At 34.9% G+C, this 21,432-nt stretch overlaps 4 protein-coding genes across 8 annotated transcripts; 3 read left to right on the top strand and 1 right to left on the bottom strand.

Moving 5' to 3' along the window:
- Positions 1 to 138: 138 nt before the first annotated feature.
- LOC126918838 (ragulator complex protein LAMTOR1) lies at positions 139 to 2,730 on the top strand. Its single transcript, XM_050727264.1, has 5 exons — positions 139 to 288; positions 540 to 616; positions 717 to 806; positions 940 to 1,138; positions 1,216 to 2,730. The coding sequence occupies exons 1-5, from the start codon at positions 244 to 246 to the stop codon at positions 1,303 to 1,305; spliced, it is 501 nt and encodes a 166-aa protein (XP_050583221.1). The 5' UTR covers positions 139 to 243; the 3' UTR covers positions 1,306 to 2,730.
- A 354-nt stretch (positions 2,731 to 3,084) lies between these two features.
- Positions 3,085 to 6,945, top strand: LOC126918837 (nuclear transcription factor Y subunit alpha). 4 transcript variants are annotated; one of them, XM_050727263.1, is made up of 7 exons: positions 3,085 to 3,250; positions 4,018 to 4,327; positions 4,400 to 4,518; positions 4,813 to 4,986; positions 5,072 to 5,163; positions 5,276 to 5,420; positions 5,493 to 6,945. In XM_050727263.1, exons 2-7 carry the CDS (start codon positions 4,036 to 4,038, stop codon positions 5,562 to 5,564), a joined length of 894 nt encoding a protein of 297 aa, XP_050583220.1. In that variant the 5' UTR covers positions 3,085 to 3,250; positions 4,018 to 4,035; the 3' UTR covers positions 5,565 to 6,945. The 4 variants fall into 4 exon arrangements, with proteins under 4 accessions (XP_050583220.1, XP_050583219.1, XP_050583217.1 ...); XM_050727262.1 differs by having other exon boundaries at positions 4,400 to 4,536; positions 5,279 to 5,420; XM_050727260.1 differs by having other exon boundaries at positions 4,400 to 4,536.
- On the bottom strand, positions 6,688 to 8,355 carry LOC126918183 (uncharacterized). The gene is made up of 4 exons (XM_050725817.1): positions 8,128 to 8,355; positions 7,794 to 7,914; positions 7,515 to 7,722; positions 6,688 to 7,258 (listed from the first exon to the last, which is right to left on the bottom strand). Exons 1-4 carry the CDS (start codon positions 8,353 to 8,355, stop codon positions 7,072 to 7,074), a joined length of 744 nt encoding a protein of 247 aa, XP_050581774.1. The 3' UTR covers positions 6,688 to 7,071.
- A 4,470-nt stretch (positions 8,356 to 12,825) lies between these two features.
- Positions 12,826 to 21,088, top strand: LOC126918831 (U8-agatoxin-Ao1a-like). Of its 2 annotated transcripts, none has more exons than XM_050727250.1 (3): positions 12,826 to 13,040; positions 18,385 to 18,463; positions 19,712 to 21,088. In XM_050727250.1, exons 1-3 carry the CDS (start codon positions 12,959 to 12,961, stop codon positions 19,872 to 19,874), a joined length of 324 nt encoding a protein of 107 aa, XP_050583207.1. In that variant the 5' UTR covers positions 12,826 to 12,958; the 3' UTR covers positions 19,875 to 21,088. The 2 variants fall into 2 exon arrangements, with proteins under 2 accessions (XP_050583207.1, XP_050583208.1); XM_050727251.1 differs by having other exon boundaries at positions 12,828 to 13,040; positions 19,739 to 21,088.
- Positions 21,089 to 21,432: the final 344 nt, after the last annotated feature.

Here is a 21,432-nt window from a genome sequence, read left to right as displayed (position 1 = left end):
AAAGATTGTCACACGTTGCACTTTGTATAATTGGCCAGTTTCTTTTAGTCATAAATCCATCTCAATAAATCACTTTAGTTGTCACTCTTCTCGCAGTATATTGCATTTCTGGACAGTGATTGAAGCGCAGTATCGACACGTCCAGAGCTGATTCATTTGATTGTATACAGGAATGAAGATTAAAAATAATACGTTGTAGCAATACGTCACTGGTTATAAAGTGTTAAAAATTCATTTATAAGTATGGGATGTTGTTACAGTTTTTGCAAAGAAGACAGCGACCCGCAGGTAATAAATTAAATTATTTTAGTCAAGTGGGATGTTTTGGAAGCTCAATTTATCATATAACATTAAATATGTTAAAGGATACATATAAACTTTTATCGCAATTTCACTTATTCGGATTACGTATATAACACTGAAATAGTCAAAATATATATTATACTCTTATATGATTCACATTTATAAAATTGAAATAAAATTCAAAGACTAGAATTTAAATTAATTAAAACATATAATTTATCTGTTTATCTTTGTAGAGTGGGGAAGCAAATGAAAGGACACATTTGTTGGTAGATCCTGTCAGTAATAACACAAATATACCTAGAGTACACAGGTGTGTTTTTTGTATATGTATATATATATATATATATGTATATTTATATATGATATAGATAAAAGTTGTTCAAGAGCTTTTTCATTTCTTTTCCTTTCAGTGATGATTATGTTAACCAATACGCAAGTTCAGCACCCAAAAAAACAGATGAACAAAGTGCATTAAATAGAATTTTACATGAAACAGCTGCGTGAGTGTTTGTTTCTGCCTTTCTTAGTCCTTATGTTTATGTTGCCTTTTTCTTTTTTTTTTTTTTCTTTATAGTTATTTGGTAGAATATCATAATAAGGATCAATTTATTATGTTGATATATTTAATTTCAGTAATGTGATAGATGTTGGAGCACTAGATTCACATAACTTAGAACAGCACGAATATATGGATAGATCGCGTGCATATTCTAAACGTATAGAAGCTGGAGGTATTAAAGTACCTGATAGTACATCTTGCTTACTCAAAGATGTTCCTGCCCCAGAAAAAATATTGGCAGCGGAACCTCTTGATGCTGAAGATCATGGACTGGTAAACATATATTATATGCAACGTAACATTATATTATTTAAATATTTATTAATTTTTATATATGCTTTTATTTATAGATAACAGAAATGCTCCATAAGGCTGTGACGGCATTAGAAGATGTTAATGTTGAACACAAGGAAGATTTAGTAGTTCCTTTTTTATCGTGATCTTTTGGCATTTCCTCAGCAGGGTTACATCTTGCTTGAGTGAAATCATTGTACTACACAACACTAAAAACATCATACATCTTTCCAAAATCAATTATCGATAAGTTAATCTGAATTTACTTCAGATTTTAGAATAGAGTGAGGCTAAACGTCCAACGGGTAAAATGCCCCGAATTTTAAATCTCCTGTTTGTAAACAGTCGGTTGAATATCGCATAATGTTATTTAGACAGCGAGCGTTAGCGGGATGGACTGCAGAGTCGCCATTCGCTCACGAGCGTTTGTGCGAGTCTTTGTCATACGAAGATCATAAATTTGGGACTTTTTATACCCTTGACCTTTAGCTCCATCCTATCTTACTTGAATTTGAATATTGATGAAGCATTATAATCTGGTGTAATGTAGACAAAAGTTCAGGTACTACTTCTTAATAACGAAATGTTAAAATGGCTTGACAGTTTTTCTGAATATACAAAATTGTTTTAAGATGTTACAAGTTAATATATTTCCAAACGACCAGTCTTTAATGAAAAAGCTGAATTTGGTAGTGCTTTTCCATAATTTATATACGATACTGTAAAAAGATAAAATCACTGTTATTAATCTCCACTAAGATGTATATCGAGAAACAATATAAAAGGGCTATTTTGTCATAATTTAATAAACGCAATCATATATTATAAATTTATCATTTTTCGCATTAAAATTTGCAAAATTAAGTTTTAACAAAGCGAATAAGTAACTTTTCTTTTAACGTTCTATCAGCGTTAAGAATATTTTCATATACGTAAACGGCATTATACGAAACATGGTAGTTAATATGTAGATTCAGTAACAAATAATATTCACGAACGCGACTGGAATATATTTCGTTACTCATATTAAAGTGTATATTTTAATTAACATGCACATCTTTGTCTCTTTTATATTGTACGTATTTCGTTTTTATTTTATATTTGCTACAGTGTTGCGAAAAGTATGTACAATTTCAAGTGAGATGAAGCTCTTAACTTAAACATACACATGTGATATTTATATAAATTAGTACTATTACTAATATTATATTCTTTACTCATTGCCACTTTTCTTATATGTATTTCGTTCATCAAAATTTGTTAATTTTATATTTTATTAAAATTATAATAGTTATTACTCCGCTATCATCTCTTATTAATTGATATGCGATATGATAAATAAACAATATAAATTGTGTAATTATATATTGTTTTGTGAATAATAAGTCATATTAAATAAACTTAATTACAGTCAACAATAAACGATGATTAAACAAACGTTGTATAAGCCGCAGTTGTTACATTATTAGCTAATTGTTTATTGAAAATTGTAAGAATTAATTTGTAATCAACGGATAAAGACCGTCAATATTGGTTATTTATTATTTCGTAAAATATATTTATAAAAATACTTTCTTTTCGTATTTAAATGCTCCACCTTTAACACATTGAATACTATTCTACTACTCTAATACTATTTCAAGAATAAGAAACTTCGACTTTGGACAGAATTATTCAGTATATAGAGTATTTATTTTTAAATATCGTAGGATTGAATTACGTAATTCGTTATGAAATTTTACTCGGGAATAATAATGAACACGGGACTAATAAAAATGTGGAGAAGTGATCACTACGGATAGTACATCGGTAAATCGATTTAAAAGGAAGCGGGAAATGAGCTGTTAGGAACGCGCGAAGTTTGATGAGAGCGCGGGAAGTAGGTGGTGGGGATAAGTCAAGCCAGTAGATTGGTTGGGCGCGTCGAGGCGCGGAGGGGCATCGACCGGTCTGGCATCGGGCTGCTATCGGACTGGCAGGTCCCCCCGTTCAGTACCACCAATACACAAGAGCCGAGGACTCTCTATCGCCGACCATTGGTCCTCAATTTGCCGACCAATCATTGGGAAAGTGCCCACGAAAATATCCAATGTAAGTCCACAAATTATCAAACATCAACGGGGTACGCGTACGACCGCGCATCGTTGTACGATTAACCGCGTTTTCGTTTTGTGACTTGTTCCAATTGCGAACCCGTGTCTTCTTGTGCTTGAAAAAGTCTTTGTGCACGGCCATGTTTGTCGAGACGAGCGTTTCTCGTCCGAAATTCGCGTCGTTCCATGCATTCCGAATACCATCCAGCAGACTTGGTCTTCGTTTCGTACGTCGACGTTCGCTGCGTGTTAAGGATCACGAAAATACGACGTTAATCATGCCACCGAGAACAGGATGCAATATCCTTCGGAACCGATTTCTGCCCGACAGAAGGTGATGATTGCTGGCTGGCCTCGATTCTCTTTCCTACGTATCTAACATTCTGCACGTGGGCTCTTTAGACCTCAATGTGTTCGCCACGTTGGCGATCTTTATCAATGCGTACGAGACAAAATTATGCCCGACAGAACGAAAGAAATCATCGAGATTCTAACCTTTCTACGCATTCCATTTATTTATCTTCAGTTTGATACAACAAACACGAAAGTTCCCCTGCATGATTCATGGAACTTTCGTATATACGAGTTCACGTGTATACACAAATTTTGTCTTTATGTATGTACATACATGCATGCAGTCATCTTTGTCGCATTAAACCTATCTTTTTCCATCGGAGAATTTATACTTAGCTTTCTATTAATTTACTTTCCAATATAACTGTGTTCTGTCTTTCTCCTGTTGTAAGGTCAATATCTTCTGTTTAGCGATAGGAGTAATTTACAATGGAACAACTGGGTGAAGGGCAGGCGGTTGTGGTTGGTAGTGCCGGAGGAACCGTCCAGGTCGTTCAAATGGGCCAAGGAGGTCAAGCAATGATGTTGCCACAAGCTATACAAATGGCGGCACCAAATGGACAAATACAAGTTGTTCCTGTGTCTAGTTTAACTAGTACAGGCCAACAAATAGTAATTCAACAGCCACAAACACCTCAAATCATTCAAACTCCAGATGGACAAACATACATTTATCAGCCGGTACAATTAGAGGGTCAAGTTCAGCAGGCACAGCCAACAGGTATAAAAGTATATGATTAATGTAGTTGTTAAATCGCAAAATTTATACACTAATCTTACATTTTTTGGGTAGTAATTAATATCAATGGGAATCTTATGCAAATTGCTGGAGCGACGTCGCAACCGGCAACTACTGCAGCAACCACAACACCAGTACAACCCTTAGCAAGTCCTACAGCAGCAGCGACTCAGGCAGGAAATGTTTTCATGGTGATTACTATTAAAGTGTCTCTTTCACTTACATAGTCTGTGTATTATATATTATACCGACTTGTAGTGATTATGGAGCAACAAGGACAGCATAATGTCTATATTTCTTTTTTCTTCTTCCTTTTTCTTTTTCTTTCTTTTTTCTTTTTTTTCTTTTTCTTTTTTTTTTTTTTTTTGTTTTGTTTCTTTACCACAAAATTTAAGTATATAGTTAGTTTAATATGAACTAGGTATCGTTGAGACACTTAAATATACGTGGTGTTTCTGATGTTTCAGATGGTACCAGGAAATAGCGGACAAACGCAATTTCAAAGGGTAGCATTGCCAAATGCTGAAGTTTTTGAGGAAGAACCTTTATATGTAAATGCTAAGCAATATAGGCGTATATTGAAACGTCGTCAAGCACGGGCTAAATTAGAGGCTGAGGGGAAGATACCTAAAGAAAGACCTGTAAATATATGTTTAGTTATCGTTAATTTCATATTATATGTTTCGTTGCTCACGAATTTTACATTAAATTAGCATTTCCTTACAGAAATACCTGCATGAATCCCGTCATCGACATGCAATGAATAGAATTCGTGGCGAAGGCGGTCGTTTTCATTCCGGTCAAGTAAAGAAACGAAAGTAAGTCTCTATATATATATACACATGTCTGTTTCTTATTATATTTCTTTATGCGAAACAAACACAGTGTCTCATTCATTATTTTACGCATATAAGAGTGTAATGGTTCCAGTAGAGCAAACGAAAACGCCATGATTACCCAGCACATCACAACTTCGACCAGCACCAATACCGTTCGTACTATAGCAATAACAGCAGCAAATGTAGGTGTACAATATCACGACACAGATAATATGGCATCGACGATTGTCATTGAAGTAAATATAAATGTTTTTCCGAATGAAGTACAAAAATTTTGAAGTAAGTTTAAGTCTGGACATTTGTTACAGAAACAAGGTATTCCCCTTCAGGAAATGATTTCTCAAGATGATATTGTTACCTCGAACAACTGCTTGATGTAAATAAATGTTTAAACTAGAAGTTGAGGTGATGCGTGAACAATTAATCAGTCAAAAACGATAAATGTGTTAGTGACGACATTCTACATATGTTTGCATTAATCTCCAAAAATATAATTTGTAAATAATCAACTTGGTGCGAGATATAATGCAAACAGTTTCTGAAAACAAGATGCTGTGAAGAATCATCAAAACTGTATATACTACGAAAAGGTTTACTTATATTTTTTTAATTTGTGCGTAGTCTAACACAGATTTGGTTAACACTATTGCTACTAGTATTATATATAACGGTATAACGGAAAATTGGATTCAAAATTAGATCAACTTTCATTATATAACGAAATTGATGAAAGATATTTGGTAGTACTTTGCGTACATAAAAAATGCTTGCAGTGTTACATATCAAATTTATAATTTCAAAACGTGTAGATTTTTCTACAGATCATATCGCCACATTCAATGGAGAGACTGAGCTATATAATTTATTGTTACGTGCTGGGTACTATTTTTAGATTAGATTTTATAAATGAATTAATCATAGCTTCCATTATAACGATGAATGAACAAAATACAAAAAGCGTGTACGTCGATAAGACTCTTTGTACAATTTTACGTGCGAGTACAATTAATTTAATCTGATAAAAAGCTTTATGGAATATAGTTAATTGTTAAGAATATATTATAAGAAGTTACTTATATTTTTTGCAGTGGCTTATGTAAATAACATGTTTAATCTTGAAATGTTAACCGTTTTGGCTGAACAAGGGAGGCTATGTAACGTGTAATTTATCTGAATGGTTGGAATCATTGAAAATTTATTAAAAAATTAATTCGGCTTTACATTTATGATTGACTTTACATTCGAAACTTTGAAAAAATTGTTTTATTTCCACGTATATGTGCAGATAAATATAACATTATCGTAATAATTCTGCAATATTTAGGTTATTATTTACTTTTTCCTATATAATATATCTCTTACATATTATTAAAATGGTATTTTTCGAAAGTTCAAATGTTAGTTTTTAAAAGGGGAAATAATGATGATTAATTTCATTTAATATGTAATGAAACACATATTAAGATACAGCACCTTTTTTTTTTTTTTTTTTTACAGACGTAAAGAAATTAAAATAAAAAGAGATGAAATGTTTCACCTTCGTACATAAATATTTTGTTAAATGGTGTTAAAGTAGGACAGAATTGTAAATAACTTGTACGAGTGTAATGTGAGAAAGATTTACGTGAAATATGATACTGTGTGTTCAGCGTGAATGTGAACTATTGTAAATTAATAATTAAGTCGAGTGAAAATAGGAAATAATATATTTGTAAAGTGGCTATGTACAAGCAAAACAACATGGGTTGTGTTTTGTAATGATTCGTGTCTGATGATTTAATTAACGTAATCCTTCACCAATAGCTTATCTTTAATTTTAATAAGTGACTACCGAAGATAATTTTCTTCTGGTGAAAATGGTAGATAATGGAAAGATCAGGCAAAAGATTAGATTATGTTAGAAGGAAGTACAAATTTCTTGTCTGCCAGAATTTCCGAGCATTCAGACGGTGGACTGTCGGGTCCTTTAGTGTATATTTGTGGCTCAATTGGTAACGGTGGACCAAACAAGCATTCTTTTACTATTCGATTTCCGGTAGCAGCTATCGTTGCATCGTATTCGGAATCACCAGTTCTAGAAAGAATAAATTGTAACAACCAATAGAATTAATGACAGATACTTACTTTTTTTTTTTTTTCTTTTTACTATAAAATTACGTATAAGTAAGTAAGTAAGTAAGTTAAGTATAAGTACGAAAGTTTTATAAAAGACAAATGATGATAATCGTTGCTCGTGATATTTTAATCCTTATTGGATTTACTACGAATTTACTAGTGGATAAGTAATATTTATCTATAGCAACAGAACTGTCGCAGTCTTGCCTTCTTACCTTATACGAAGAATTTCTCTTTCTTTTCTATTGGGTACTAAATTGTCCGGAGGTTTCTTTGCTTTCTTTAGCCGTATCAAGTCTTCCGTTGCGATTTTCCATGGGTTTCTGTAGGAGTTCCTTTGAGTCGTTTCCGATATGATCCAGTCTTCCGTTAAACGAATGTCTTTCCATTTTCCATATGTTTTTGCACGAGGTGAATAATCTCCTAATGTTATCAAATTTTCATTTTAAAATATGTATGTAAATGAAATTGTAGTTTCGTTTTTAAAATAAAACCTTTCGAATAATCCATTTGATACACAGTTTGTTTAAGTTGGTTCTCCTCTCTTTCGATTAGATCCTCATCTGGTACAACTTCGGAAAGAAATTCTTTTAAATGCGGATATTTCTTGCGAATCTAAATATTTAAAAGTTATATCAACACTGTTACATGTTTAAAGTGTGCTTTGAAAATCCATGCGATGTACTTTAACTGCACAATAAGCTACGTTAAAAGAATTTAACGCTTTTCAATTATAATCCAACATTGTAACAAAATCGTACAAAAATATTTATTACGAGGCATTGCTCGTATAATAATCGTTAATACCAAATATTGTTACTTGTTTACTCTGTTTAAAGCATGTTGAGGATCCTCGGTTTGTTCGTTTAAGGTAAGAGCATCATTTTGTCGTTGTGTGTTCAAACACTTCCTGTAAGGGCCATTTAAATTATTCAAAGGCGGAGGGTACTCGGGTTGTGGCCTGTATTCCTTTGGTCTACCAGCTTTCTTCGATGGGAAATCCTTTTTATATATCGTTGTAAAATCACGTGCCTCGTCTTCCACTTCTAGAAGCATGGTCTCTCTTTATTTATAACATAACGAACATTATAAAAATTTCTCGCAATGATCAACGATCATGCCTGGTAAAATTCAACGAAAAGGTTACAAAAAAACCTCGAAGTTGCCTATCTTGAACTTACTATACCGTTGACAATGAGTCGAGAAAAGGAAAGGAAGGTTAGGTGTAGTAGGTATAAGACTTTTTGTTTAGAAGATTTCCGATCTGTTATCGATATTACTTTAATTCTTGATAATAAGCGATATCGATCGTAAACGAAACTTGATTGTGAAAAAGTTTAGAAATTTGTGAAGTAAATGAACGATAAAGGGATACGAAAGGAAGGCTTCTCGACGTCTAATAATTCTCCGATTTCTCGCGATCCATTATAGAGGACGATATAACAAGAGGTGAGGCATGGTACCCTTGTGTATTATAAACGCCAATTAGGACATGACATCGAATTTCCCTGTTATAGGTACGTCCTTGTTGATGCGAGTCGCCTACGCTTTCTTTCCTCTCGCTTTCCTTCTTTTTTGCTTCTCTCGTCATTTAAGGTTGGAAAAGTAGATATCCATGTTCTATTTTAACCTCGTAACTATTTAATATCGACATGCGAAGTTTCGTTAAGATTAATCGAATATCTCGAAGGATGAAGGGTATGATAATATAAATTCTTATATTATTAAAGTTAGTTTATATGCAATACACATTAAGTTTTATCAACGATACGTTCTATTTGATCGATAAATATTAAATTCTTTCGAACGAATTGTTCGCTTAAAGAATTCTAAGAAGACAAAATATACAAACGAGCGGAAATAATGTGGAGGATCTGTAGTAGGGCCGTACACACATGGTGTGCTGTAACAAGATAGGCATAATTAAAATCTTGTAACGATGTTGCCAGAATTGTCTGAGCAATATTTTTGCCTCGTTATTCACAAGAGGCAATTCGTACCTTCTAGGAAACTTCTACGGCCCTCTTGCTATTCTGCCCACGCACCTATTCGAACCCTCCTCGAAAGACAAACGAGGCTTCTTCGTTGCGCGTATCTTTTTTCCTGCTCTTTTCGGAATTCAGGCTACGAACGAGTTTATTCTGTTCATTTTCAGCAAGTTGCTCTCGAAGTCGTCTTTCGTTATTTCGTAGCATAGAGTTTCTAGGGTCGGTTTAGGATGGCCGATCGAGTGGGTGGAAGTTATGTAAGTGATTCATCGATGACGAATCACGTCGACGGGAAATAACGCGAGAAAAAGTAAGAAGAAAAGGAAGAGGAAGAGGAAGAGGAAGGTGGAAGCCCTTAAATCCTATGGATTCGCTACTTTGAATTGGCATCTTTCATTTCTGAGGAATTAAATTGGCACTTCAAATTCCGGAAAGTTAAATTTAATATCGTAATTTGGAAAATGTTTAATTTACAAATGTTAGATTTTGCAAGATTCAATCTCGAAACACATTTAACGTTGAATGATTGAAAAAAATGTCATTTCAAGTGTTTGTTTGATCGACAATAATGCTTGTCATTTTTTATTTCCAAACGTAAGCTCTCGAGAAGCTTTTAACCGTAAAATTGCAAAGCTGCAATCGTATCGAGAGATTTCGATAATTGAAAGAGCAATCTATAAAGCATCGATTTCAAGCAACTTTTAAAATAACTATTACGTAAATCCACGCTAAAGGTTGATTCGTTCGGTCAATTTCGTTCGACAATGTCAGCCGTACGATACGTCACGGGAAACGTACGTTGCAACCCACGTTTACGATATCGGAAGTTCGCAACACTTGTTGCACGCATTCGTTGCAGTTATTTGTTAAAAAATATTTTTTTTACACAGAGCAGCCTTCGTGCAAAAAATACCGTCGACGGTCTTAATTTAGTTTGATAATATCGTATCAATAATATGGCAAACGGTTACTCTATTACGAGTACATACGAACATCGAATAGAAAAAAATCTGTGAAAGTGTATGGTTTTTTCCATCGAGTCGTCTCGTTGTGCCGACAACAAACGCAAAAGACCTTGCTTTTTCTTTTCCTTTATCGTGATGCATACTGTTCCTTGCAGGAATTTACGCGCAGAAGAGAATGTCGTTCTGCGACTCGTATACATTTCCGAGTAGAAGCGCTAGGAAGCGAGAAGACATGGCTCGAAAAGGATCGTTTTGGTTTTGGGAAAGCAAAAACCTTGGCACGTATTGGGCGTACGATCAAACTCTAGAATACGTGTTTGTTCGTTTTATATTTATATTTCGACATTTTAACGTTCACATAAATATTTTACGTTCAATTTCATTCAATTTATTTCCGACTAATAAATACGTAATCGAAAATTACTAATTATTTGTTGAAATATTGCACACTGAATTAAACTTTTATCGATACGTTAATACACATGGAGATTAAATCAGTATTAACGAATTAGTATTATTTCACAATATTCTTGGCCCGAATTCTTCAACATTAAAAATTTTAAAACATTGTAAGCGTTATTTAACGCTTTAATAATCGAAACATTGTTCGAAGCTGCGATTATGGAACGTAAATGATACAAAGTACGAGTCAACCGAATCGTCGCAGTGCGATTTTATTCTTTGGAAGAAAAAATGAGAAGAAGAGTGGAGAAAATCACGGTATTTCTTTTTCAAGAGGTGAGATTCACCTTAAATAAACTTTTGCGATAAATAGATTTTAGTTGGCTTTGCAAATCGTATTGATTAAATTTGCCGAAAAGAGTACTACACTTTGTTGAAAAGGTTAATCTCGAGGGAAAAATATTTTCTGCATACTACTTCAAAATGGATAACGATCCTCGATACATTTTTAAATGTAAAATTAAAGAAAAAATACGTTTCTGGATTTCTTGCTACAAAGCTAACGATAATAGGCGGTATACGATAAAAATTTCATTTAACTGAGATTTGTTTTTTGCCTGAAGCTACTAGCTACGCAAACAGAAGGACGCCGATGGATATATAAAATATAGTCTCTCTAATCCCTGCCACTATCATCCATTGTACCACTGTTTGGTATACGGGAAGATTAATGCCCTATAACGAGCAACCAGCTTATTATAAAGGAGCAGATAACCACGGTTTCGTAATTGACTGGCTAGATGGAATGATACATTATGAGAGATAACGAATGAAAGGAGGAAAAATATTCGCGCGGGGCGGTTTTTCGAAACTGCTATAAACTTGCCCGTTAATTAAAAATAAACAGCTGTCTGTATCTCGTGGATTCATGTTACCGTGTAGACGATATGACTACGAGCATAATAGACGATATTTAAACCAATGATAGTTAAAACAAGCGGAATTTTATCCACTGAAAACGGGAATGTATAAATGAAAACAGACACGGCGTTGAAGCTGCGAATACAACGGAACGTAAATTGAATTTTCGAACGAGGCAAGAACAGATTCGAGGGAGAAAATTTAACGATACACGTGGCTCATAACTGCAGCATTATCTAGGTAAATTATATTTTATCTTTCAGTTCATTTTCTCTGCGAGTAATTCGATTAAAAACATTTCTTTTATTTATAATTGTACTGTACATTTTACATTAATTCTTTGCGTATCGATATTCAAACAGTTAATCGTTATTTATTTCATTTATTACTCTCCAATGAAATTTGTATTACGCATATCGGTAAAATATTTTGTATCGTAGGTGGAGCTATGAAACTTGCCCTATGAACTTTTATCAAATATTTACTTTGCCGTTCTCTGAGATCAAAAATTTTGCGAACCCTTTTCCTATCCCTTTATCGTGCCAATTCAACCCCCGCCTAACAACAAAATAACACCAGGGAACGGCAACGTAAGATCCCCATAAAAAGGCCATCGCATCAAACTTTCTCTGTAAAAAAAAAAAAAAAAAAAAAGAAGAAAAAGAAGAAAGGAAAAGAAGAAGAAAAAACCTTCGATATTTTATCTCGCGTGGTCCGATCCTTCCTTCTTCTCTTTGCCAACCTTTTCAAACTCGCCTTCAACACCAGCATCTTAAAGTGTTCTTTCTGCAATCTTATTTCAGGATACGTACACCCGAAGAAAAGCGGACGCAGAAATAAGTAGATGCAAAATAAATAAAGCGATTGAAGGTATGGAAGGATGGGAAACGCGAGGTAAACGTAAATCGTATTACGGGCCACATAATCGGACCGATAGGCACACAGCGAGGGTACCAGTTGCTTCGCAACCAGTTGCTCGTTCAAAGGGTGGTGGCCACCCTAAGCTCACTGTGGCATCCCCTCGAAAAAGCACCACTCCCTCCCCTTTTCACCTCAACCATTTTCCAACTTTGTCTGGGTTTACGAACCTTTTGCCAACCTGGTTCGTAAAACAGCGAGTACAACGTTGTCTAGACATCGCGGAACGAGCGCGTGGAACCTCGAACCGAAGTTTTATCCACGGTCTCACCCTCCGCAAAGAGATCCTCGTGGGGGCGAGATCGCCACGCCTCCCGCGTCTATATAAGCTACCGGTCCGACGTAGAAACCTCACTTGCATCTCGGCCACGGTCAGGAAAGGGTACGAATCCTTCTACGAGTACGAGTCGGCTATCCCGGTACACGTATCGATCGATCCTTGATTATTCTATCCGAGAGGAAGACATGAAGTTCAGCCTGTTCTTGTCGATTTGCTTGTTTGTCGTCTTCGCTGACAGGACTCTCGGTAGCCCCTACATCGATGACGGTGAGTAACGAACGAATCTTCCTCTTCCTCTTCCTCTTCCTCTTCGTTTCATTTTATTTCCTTTTTCGATCCAATTTTCTGGACTGTGTCCGAGTGTGATTCGCAAAGCAATTGGAAAAGTATCGCGAATGAATTGGAGGTACGCGAAGGTAAAGACGACGTGGATTGGAGGATGACGATCGGTGTGGTGATTGTGGGGAATCATCGAATTTTCAAAAGATCGAGGGTGAATCGAAGATCGAAAATCGAAACGAAGCTTGTTTGTCTTTGGATGATAGAGATTTTGGGGAGTGACGCTATTCGCAAAATCTTGGTCAATTTAGACGGTTTATGGTAAAGCGTAGTTTTAGTTTTCTGTTCGGGGTTGAAACTCATTGGTCGTAGAAATTTTTACTTGAAATTCAGTTTGTTTAAATTTCAATCGAACGATATTTAGATGTTAGATTGTTGACATTTCTAGTTTAGGTGGTTTTAGGTGAACTTAGATAGCGTCATAATAACGGGACGTAATTCGAGGTTCGCGTGGGTGATAAGATTGGAAGAAAATATAGTATCGTTTATTTTTGGAGCCTCGCTCCACTTTCCATTCATATTCAAAGCTTTTTGTAACGTAACCAGTTAAACCGCTTTAACCAGCGTGTTTCAAAGATACACGATCGACATATCCTAATCGTATTAGTACGCTAATGATTATTTGTCGTGACAATCACGAAGCGTTCAATTGCGACGATAATGATATTTAAATGTCGATAGGACTAAATTGTCGAGACTAAATGGTTAAATGCAATTCAGCATCGATTCAATTTTACGCCTATTCTATTCATTTTTATTAAGTATATCTCCGCGAAGGATAGTATAAACGTAATTAAATTTTTCCTAGTTAATGAACATCTTTAACGTAAAAAAAAGTGTTCTCTCGAAGTGTTCTGTAAAGTATGAATTTACATCTCAAATGTCGAGAGCAGAAAAGCAATTTTTCGTTGTCTTCCTTTTTTCCGGCTTTCTTCCTTTTCTTCCTGAAATATTCTCTCATTTTTCGTTTTCTCATACAAATATTTTACGACATTTCGATAGAAATCTTCTATAATTTTTAGAAATTTGTTAAACTTTGAATCTTCTATGCTAGATATTTAAAAGAAAATCAACAAAGTTTAGTTTATCGCGATACCTTGTATTTAATAACTCGATAGAGCCATGTTACGTTGTGCAGAGTGCGGCTAGTAGTATAAACCCGTATGAAATCAGACGTTTGGTATTCGAATCTACTGCGCTGGCACGTTCGCTCAAGTAGCGATTACTTACACATTATGCCTTCTCTGAAGAGTCGATATATTGTCGCAACGCTCGTCAATTTTGCTTTCTTTCCATGTATATCTATAGTATATATATATATAGTTTCTTTCTATATATATAGTTTTTATTTGGATGTTTAAAAATTTGAAGCAGCGAAAAAATTACGCCCTGAAAAGTTGTTAATTTATGTTTATGTTTATTTCAATTTCGATGAATTTTGTTAGGCGTTTCGAGAAAAGTTGGTTAATAATAATAATTTTTCGATTCGAATATCTCGATACAAATAATACGTTTTCAAGGTAACATTATATTTATCGTGGCAACTAATTGACGCGAACGAAACAGTATCCGATGGATGGGCGTTACGCAACGATCATCGATTGAAAAGAAAATGAAATCAACGTCGATCTGGCTAACCGCTTTAAGCGATACTTTAATTGAACGTACGGATAATTAGATTCGATGGCTTCGGCCGGAAATCTTACGTAACACGCGTATACCACGATACGAAATTTAACGCGGAGCGTATAAGTCGGGTGACAGTGGTCGATTTTAATGTAGAAGATTTTACCGTATTAATGGTGAATTTAAACGAACCTTGCGAAATACAATTTTCCGATATATTGGAAATTCCTGTGAAACGAATACATTTTTTTCGTATTAACTTTACCTTCGCTTACTACGACGGTGTGATACATATGGTATACATTCGATAAACACATACGTGAAATTTTCTAAATTCCATTCCCTCCTCTGTTAATTATATTCCTGTGTAAATTAGAAAATGTGGAGCTCGGTCAAATAAAATTTAATAATGAGTTTATTTTATTATTACGATTTGTTAAATTTAGCTTATCGGAGGTACGGGAAATGGAAATATTACTAAATAACTTTGCTACCGGAATAGGCATCGTAGCTCGCGTATTACGAACATCGATTGAAAAATCAAAAAAAGCAAAAATAGCAAACAACGAATAAATGCTCGGTTCGCTTCCGAATCGTTCCAGCAAACGACCATAATTTTCCATTGGAAAAACTTTCTAAAGAGATTTCACAAAATCTCTTGATCGAAGAAAGAAGAAATTGTTGTCTCGTCATTTTTACGTATCGCGAGAATACCGAAACATCGACGGCATTGTTGTGCGCGACCGGAAGTAAAGACGAGAGGCAAAAGGAACGCGTTGGATTACCTTAATCCTGTTTTAAGGCTGTTGACGAGAATACGGACGACGAAAAATACGAGGAAACGTGGGTAACCAATTTGCTATTGCGCGTTTACCATACGATCCGTTTCCGTTAGATTTCAAAGTTGGTCTTATTCCCGACGAATTAACGAATTCCCTTTGGTGGATCGACTTCTAATGCCTTTTTCGAATCTCGAACGAACTGGTTTTTCCATTCGATCAAAGGATTACTCTGGTAAATGGAACATTGGAGTTGGAATTGGAACTTCAAAGTGGATTATTCGTTGAACCTAACCGAAGGAAGAGTCATTCGAATGATTACATTTGAAGAAAGTTGAATGGAAAATCGGTTGATCTTGTAGGTATCTGTTCCGATGGTATTACTTCCCCTTTTTTATTTTGTTTTAACGGTAATTCTATGGAAATTGGATAGGACTTACTTAATGTAGGAATTTATGATAAGATTTCGTGGATAAATATTTAGCGTTTGAGAAAGAGACTGGAAGGGTAGAGTAGGGTTTTTTGGGGGCGATCGACGACGTCGATGGAAGAGAGTAAGAACCGGTTTGTACAGAGTATAAAATGTAAAACTTGTTTTAAAATATAATATTATGATGGCGGTTAAAATGAATTATTTGGGAAATTTTCGAGGTGCTTCTACGATGAAAGATCAGAAAGATTTCGTATCAGATTGTTTAAATATTTGAAATAAACTGAAATTTTTCAAAATTTTATCTCTGACGAATGAAATCGAGATTGAATCGTCTAATAATCGTCTAATAATAATTACTAAATTTTCTAAATTATTTCTTAATTCGAATAAAATTTCTGAAAATTTCTTAAAATTACTAAATCGAATCTTCCGATAGTTAGAAATTTTCATTGGAAATTTTAACAAATTTCAAACAATATGTTATTTAATTATTAGCTAATTTCAAGCAATATGTTTAGGAAGGACGTTTACTTTCGGGGAGGAAAGTAGAAAATGAGATTCTATCAAGATCTTTGCAAACCTTTATACTTTCCCTGTCAACGACAATGGTTTACGCGATCCGCTTTTTATCTTCATAAAGTAACGCGTAACAAATAATTTTCGTCGAAAATAATTTACTTTTTCTTCGAGACTTTTGCATTCTAAAAACTAAATTCAACGTTTTTCATCGCGTGGAAGTAAATTTTTCAAATTTCCACTTTGCTGAAAATTCCTTCGAACTATTTACTATGATAAATTGCCAATTACAGTCTTTTACTTTTTCACCTATTTTACATATTTATCGCGGTCGTTGACAAATAAACTACGAATATCCTCGCTAAACGTTTTCCTCGCTTCGAGTAATTTCTTGAACGAAACTTTTGCTACGGTTGGTCTACGCGATGGTCTCGTTTTATCTGGAAACGTTCGCTGGATCGTATCGAATGGGATTCACGAAATTTCTCGCTGTCGCGTTGTTGCGCGAGACGCGTTAGAAAAATTGTCGATAATTTTGCTCTACTTATTCTACCGAATTAACATCTTTACGCGAAGATTTCAAGCATAGCATTCATTAATTCGCTGGAATCATTATTTCATTGCATCCAATTAATGAATATAACAAAGGATATAATTATTGTTTTAAAGAAAGATAAACGTTCTTTTGCGTTTCGTTTAAGATAACAACAAATTATGCTTCAACGATTGTTTCGAAGGATAACAACGCTATACACAATACGAACGTAAGGATCCTGAAATCTTGAAACTTCTACTGTGAAATATCTAACTTCGATGATACATAAATATATATAAATTAATGACACATAAAAATTCCTAAAAAATTGCAAACCAGTTACGTGTTATATTTCTTTCTCTACAAATATCTTTTTCATCCTCTAGAATTTATCAATATTATTTGCACAATTTCTGACACGTTTCTTGATTAATTGGCTGTAACTTTTCAAACAAATAAAACGAAGCTATTGTTCCGATTTCGTCAGTGTTACACCTCTTATCCTAATGCTGTTTGTCGATTGTCGTAAAATACGAGCCAATAATTCCGAGCTGGATACCGTTATTCGCGAAACGAGTATCCTCGAAAGAAGCGGACCAATTTGCATGAAATATAAATAGAGAAGAACGTAGGCGACCACGCCAACTAAATATATATATATCCGTTGAAAGGGTTTGCTCAGGAAATGTTCCTATTTTTATTTTTCCTCCTCTTCGCGATACAATTTACCCTTTTATGAACTCTGTTAATGGCCACCGCCGCCGCCGCCGCCGCGTTTGATCCATCACCTAGCTATACGATACTTTCTTTTTCCTTCCGTTAGGAAACCGATTTTCCCAAAGACCAGACCGCTCTACGGTTCAGAAAGCAATCCTGGATTATTCAAAGTGCCCTCTTTCTTAGTAATTTTATGTAATTGTTGATGTATTCTTTCGTAAAGGTACTTATTTTGCAATTCATGTGAATCGAACAATTCAGTGAAATGTTTCACCGACAGAAAGAATTCCTTCTTAGTGGAAAAGTGGTATGCATCGTATCTATTTAGAGAATTTTATAGGATCGATTTTATTGTTCGATTTGCATCGATCGAGCGATTTCTCTATCGAAATTTAACTTCATCGCGGATTCCTTCGATCAAAGATTTTCTCGCTTGTAGCATTTTTCTTCTGTACCCTTTGATTTTTCTAACGACGACTAATGCAATTCGTCGTGATCTGTATTATCGGCAAAAGCTGCTGTTGTTACTGTTAGTGGGGAAAAAGTGAATATTTTTTCGAACGAAAGTTTTAATTTTTACGATTTCTACTTTCTCTAATTATCTCTTGTTCAACTAACAGCGTAATTATGATGGTGTTAATTACGCTCTTTCAATGTGCGTTACAGAGGAAGATTCGCTGCAGGTTGCGGATTTCGATTACATGGACAACGCATTGATAAATCTGATGAGAGCGCCTCAACAAAAGTGAGTATTTACCGTATCACTGTACCTAATTTTTGTCCATTCCCATCCTCTTCCAAATACCATTTCTGGAATTTTTACATTTTTATTAAATAGACTCGCATGTTTTCCTTATAATCGTTAAATAGAAGATCAAGGTCTTTAAGGCCTTTAAGAACTCTAGTGATTTTTTTATTTTATTTTTCCAATTAACCTTTGCGCTGCGATATCCGAATTAAAACATCGTTGCACATCCTCATTCGCGTTAAGATTGGACTTTAATCTGCATATCATTAAAATATACTTTCCTTCGCTGATTCGACGGCAAAATTGCAGCAAGCTTAAAGATAAAATTCTATAAAAATAATTAAAAAAATCTTTGGATCTTCTCTATCCACTATGAAATTCATTTGCAACGATTAATATATTTCTTATTCGAGAATTAAAATTTTCTCTTTTGACATATTTTTTAAATACTCTTTTAATTTCCTGCTATCCGCGGAATAGTTATATGCAAAAAATAATTTTTCCATTCGAGTGAAACGATTCGAAGAATTGTTAATAGATTAATCAATTGACACTTTGACTGGCACGCCGAAATCACATGTTTCGCTGAGCACGCCGCGGGAGTATTTTTATTATTCAAAGCATATAATGCCAAAATAATGATAAATTGACGATCTGAGACAACGTTCTTCCCCAATGGACCGTTTATGTTATTGGTGGTTGGGGTTAGGTCACGGGTGACCACCGTGGCGCCTATTTTCTAATATAATATTCGTTATATTTTATAATAATATTCGTAGATTACCCTTCAAAGATACGGATGCAAACACAGTGCACCGTTAGATGCAAGATTTGTTTTCAGTTTTTTTTCTTTTTTTTTTTTTTACTGTAATAATAATAATTATTATTATTAATAAAATAAAAATGTTTAATCGTTCAATGGGGCACTTTTTATTTCAAAGTATCCTTCTATTTAGTAAATTGAAAATTGAAAATTGAAAATTAAAAAATGCCCAACTGTCAATTTTTATAGAATTTTTACGATTGTACAAAGTTCGAGCGCTCCGTTCAGCAATAACCATGGTGGCGTGACAGGAGAAACCGTGGCCGGTCATATACGACCAAGGTGGCAGTCAAAGTGTTGATAGATCATGCAGCTCGAAGGTTGGACAACAAAGTTGGAAAATATTTTTACACGCATCCTTTCCCCATCGTTGTCTCGATGTCTCTGCAACGTATTATTCAGATACCCCTAATCTCGAGTAGACGTACCTCGTTGATCTACTTGTTTAGGCGAACCTGCATAAGACGGGGTGGAAACTGCGATCATCGACCAAAAGACTGCTGCTACAGTTCCAGTTGCAGATGCAATTTGTGGGGCACAAACTGTCAGTGCCAACGAATGGGTCTGTTTCAGAAATGGGGTTAAACGGCTCCTCCGTTTTCCCTTTTCTTTCGGCGAGAACGTTTCTCCTTTTAGCACGCGACGCGATTATCCGCACCACTCGTACAATTCCATTTCAAGATTTCGTTTCGTCTCTTCATATTTCTCCTCTTTCCTACTATTATCCTTTTCACCATCTGCCAATGCTTTGCAGTTTTAAGCGTTTTTCTTATACAAACTTTTTTTACCGTTGTCCGCTGTTCACGGTCTAAAAGTTCTACGCGTTATCGATTAGATTCCGATAGAATTTCATTTGCGGCGTGCGATGGAAGAAAAACAATCATCGAGAAAAACCTATCGATAAAATAGCGAGCTTCCGAATGTGTGCATTTTGCCTCGTTTTTTTTTTTTTTCAACTTTTTTCAATTATGGAAAATACTCGACAAAGTCTATGTATCTCTTTGGTTGGTATCTTTCTTCACTTATATTTTCTGCGCACATCTCGTATCTACCTCCCTCGTGTATTATACTCGAATGATAAACCTCATCCACAGCCAGTTTCCCATTTTCTTTCATTCTTTTTTATTACGTATTTATATATTTTCCCATTACATTCTTTAAATGAAATTATTACATTTTCTGTCCTTTCGTTTCTTTATTCTTATTATTAATTAAGATGGACTTGGTGGCCTTGCGCAATCTCAAACCCCATCGACGACGTAGCGAGAAGTAAAGAAACAAAGTTTGACTGAGCATTTTACTACATTCCTATAGGTCGTCGTTTTTAGTTTCTCTAAGAGGCGAATGGAACTATCGAGTAGCATGTAAAAAAGGAATACGAAGCGGTTCGTACGTCAAGGAAACCGATTCTTCCGCTTGAACGACGATAATAAGTTTTTGAACGAACGATGCAACAATAATTGTAAGTCTGTATCTAGCGCAAGGAGATGTACGTTTTAAGTTAAAACTCGCCTACATTCTGTCAGCCTTCGATTACTTCAAGCTCCAGAATTATTTTCGATGAAAACTCAATTAAATGGTATTAACTTAAAACGGTACAAAATGGAAAAAAAATTAGCGAACAGGCGTTTTGCTTCGTGATAGATTTTTGCATTGCCAATATACTTGCTACGAATCCCTCGAAACTTTCTGTTTCTCCTAAGACATTTATCGTGTAATCGAGAATCGTGCCTGTTATCCTCATAAAATAGTTATCACCAGGAATAGAAAAAAAGAAGAAGAAGAGAAAAAAAGAAAAAGATCGTACAAAACTAGCATACGGAGAGGATGAACGACTAATAGTGAATAAAACATTTCATCAGGCTCGATTCTCCGATGTTTCAGGCTGTCATTTCGTTCGATCGATGACAGACGATCAAAAATTGAACGATTCGATGAATTTTCAACGAAATAGAAAAATTCTATAGGTCTTCTACTGTCTTCTGATTGGTGTTTTTATTCTAGTCACTTTTAACAATCAGACGTCGATGTCCTATGGATTTATCGCTGACGAGGATGATCACGGCCGATTCGTAGAATAATCGAACGAAGCTATTTAATAAGATTGATTCCTGAGATGTAGAGAGAGAGAGAGAGAGAGAGA

The sequence above is a fragment of the Bombus affinis genome, chromosome 7 (assembly GCF_024516045.1).
Source record: "Bombus affinis isolate iyBomAffi1 chromosome 7, iyBomAffi1.2, whole genome shotgun sequence".
Lineage (NCBI taxonomy): Eukaryota > Metazoa > Arthropoda > Insecta > Hymenoptera > Apidae > Bombus > Bombus affinis.
The sequence above is the reverse complement of the archived record's forward strand: the minus strand, read 5'-3'. Positions and strand labels throughout refer to the sequence as shown.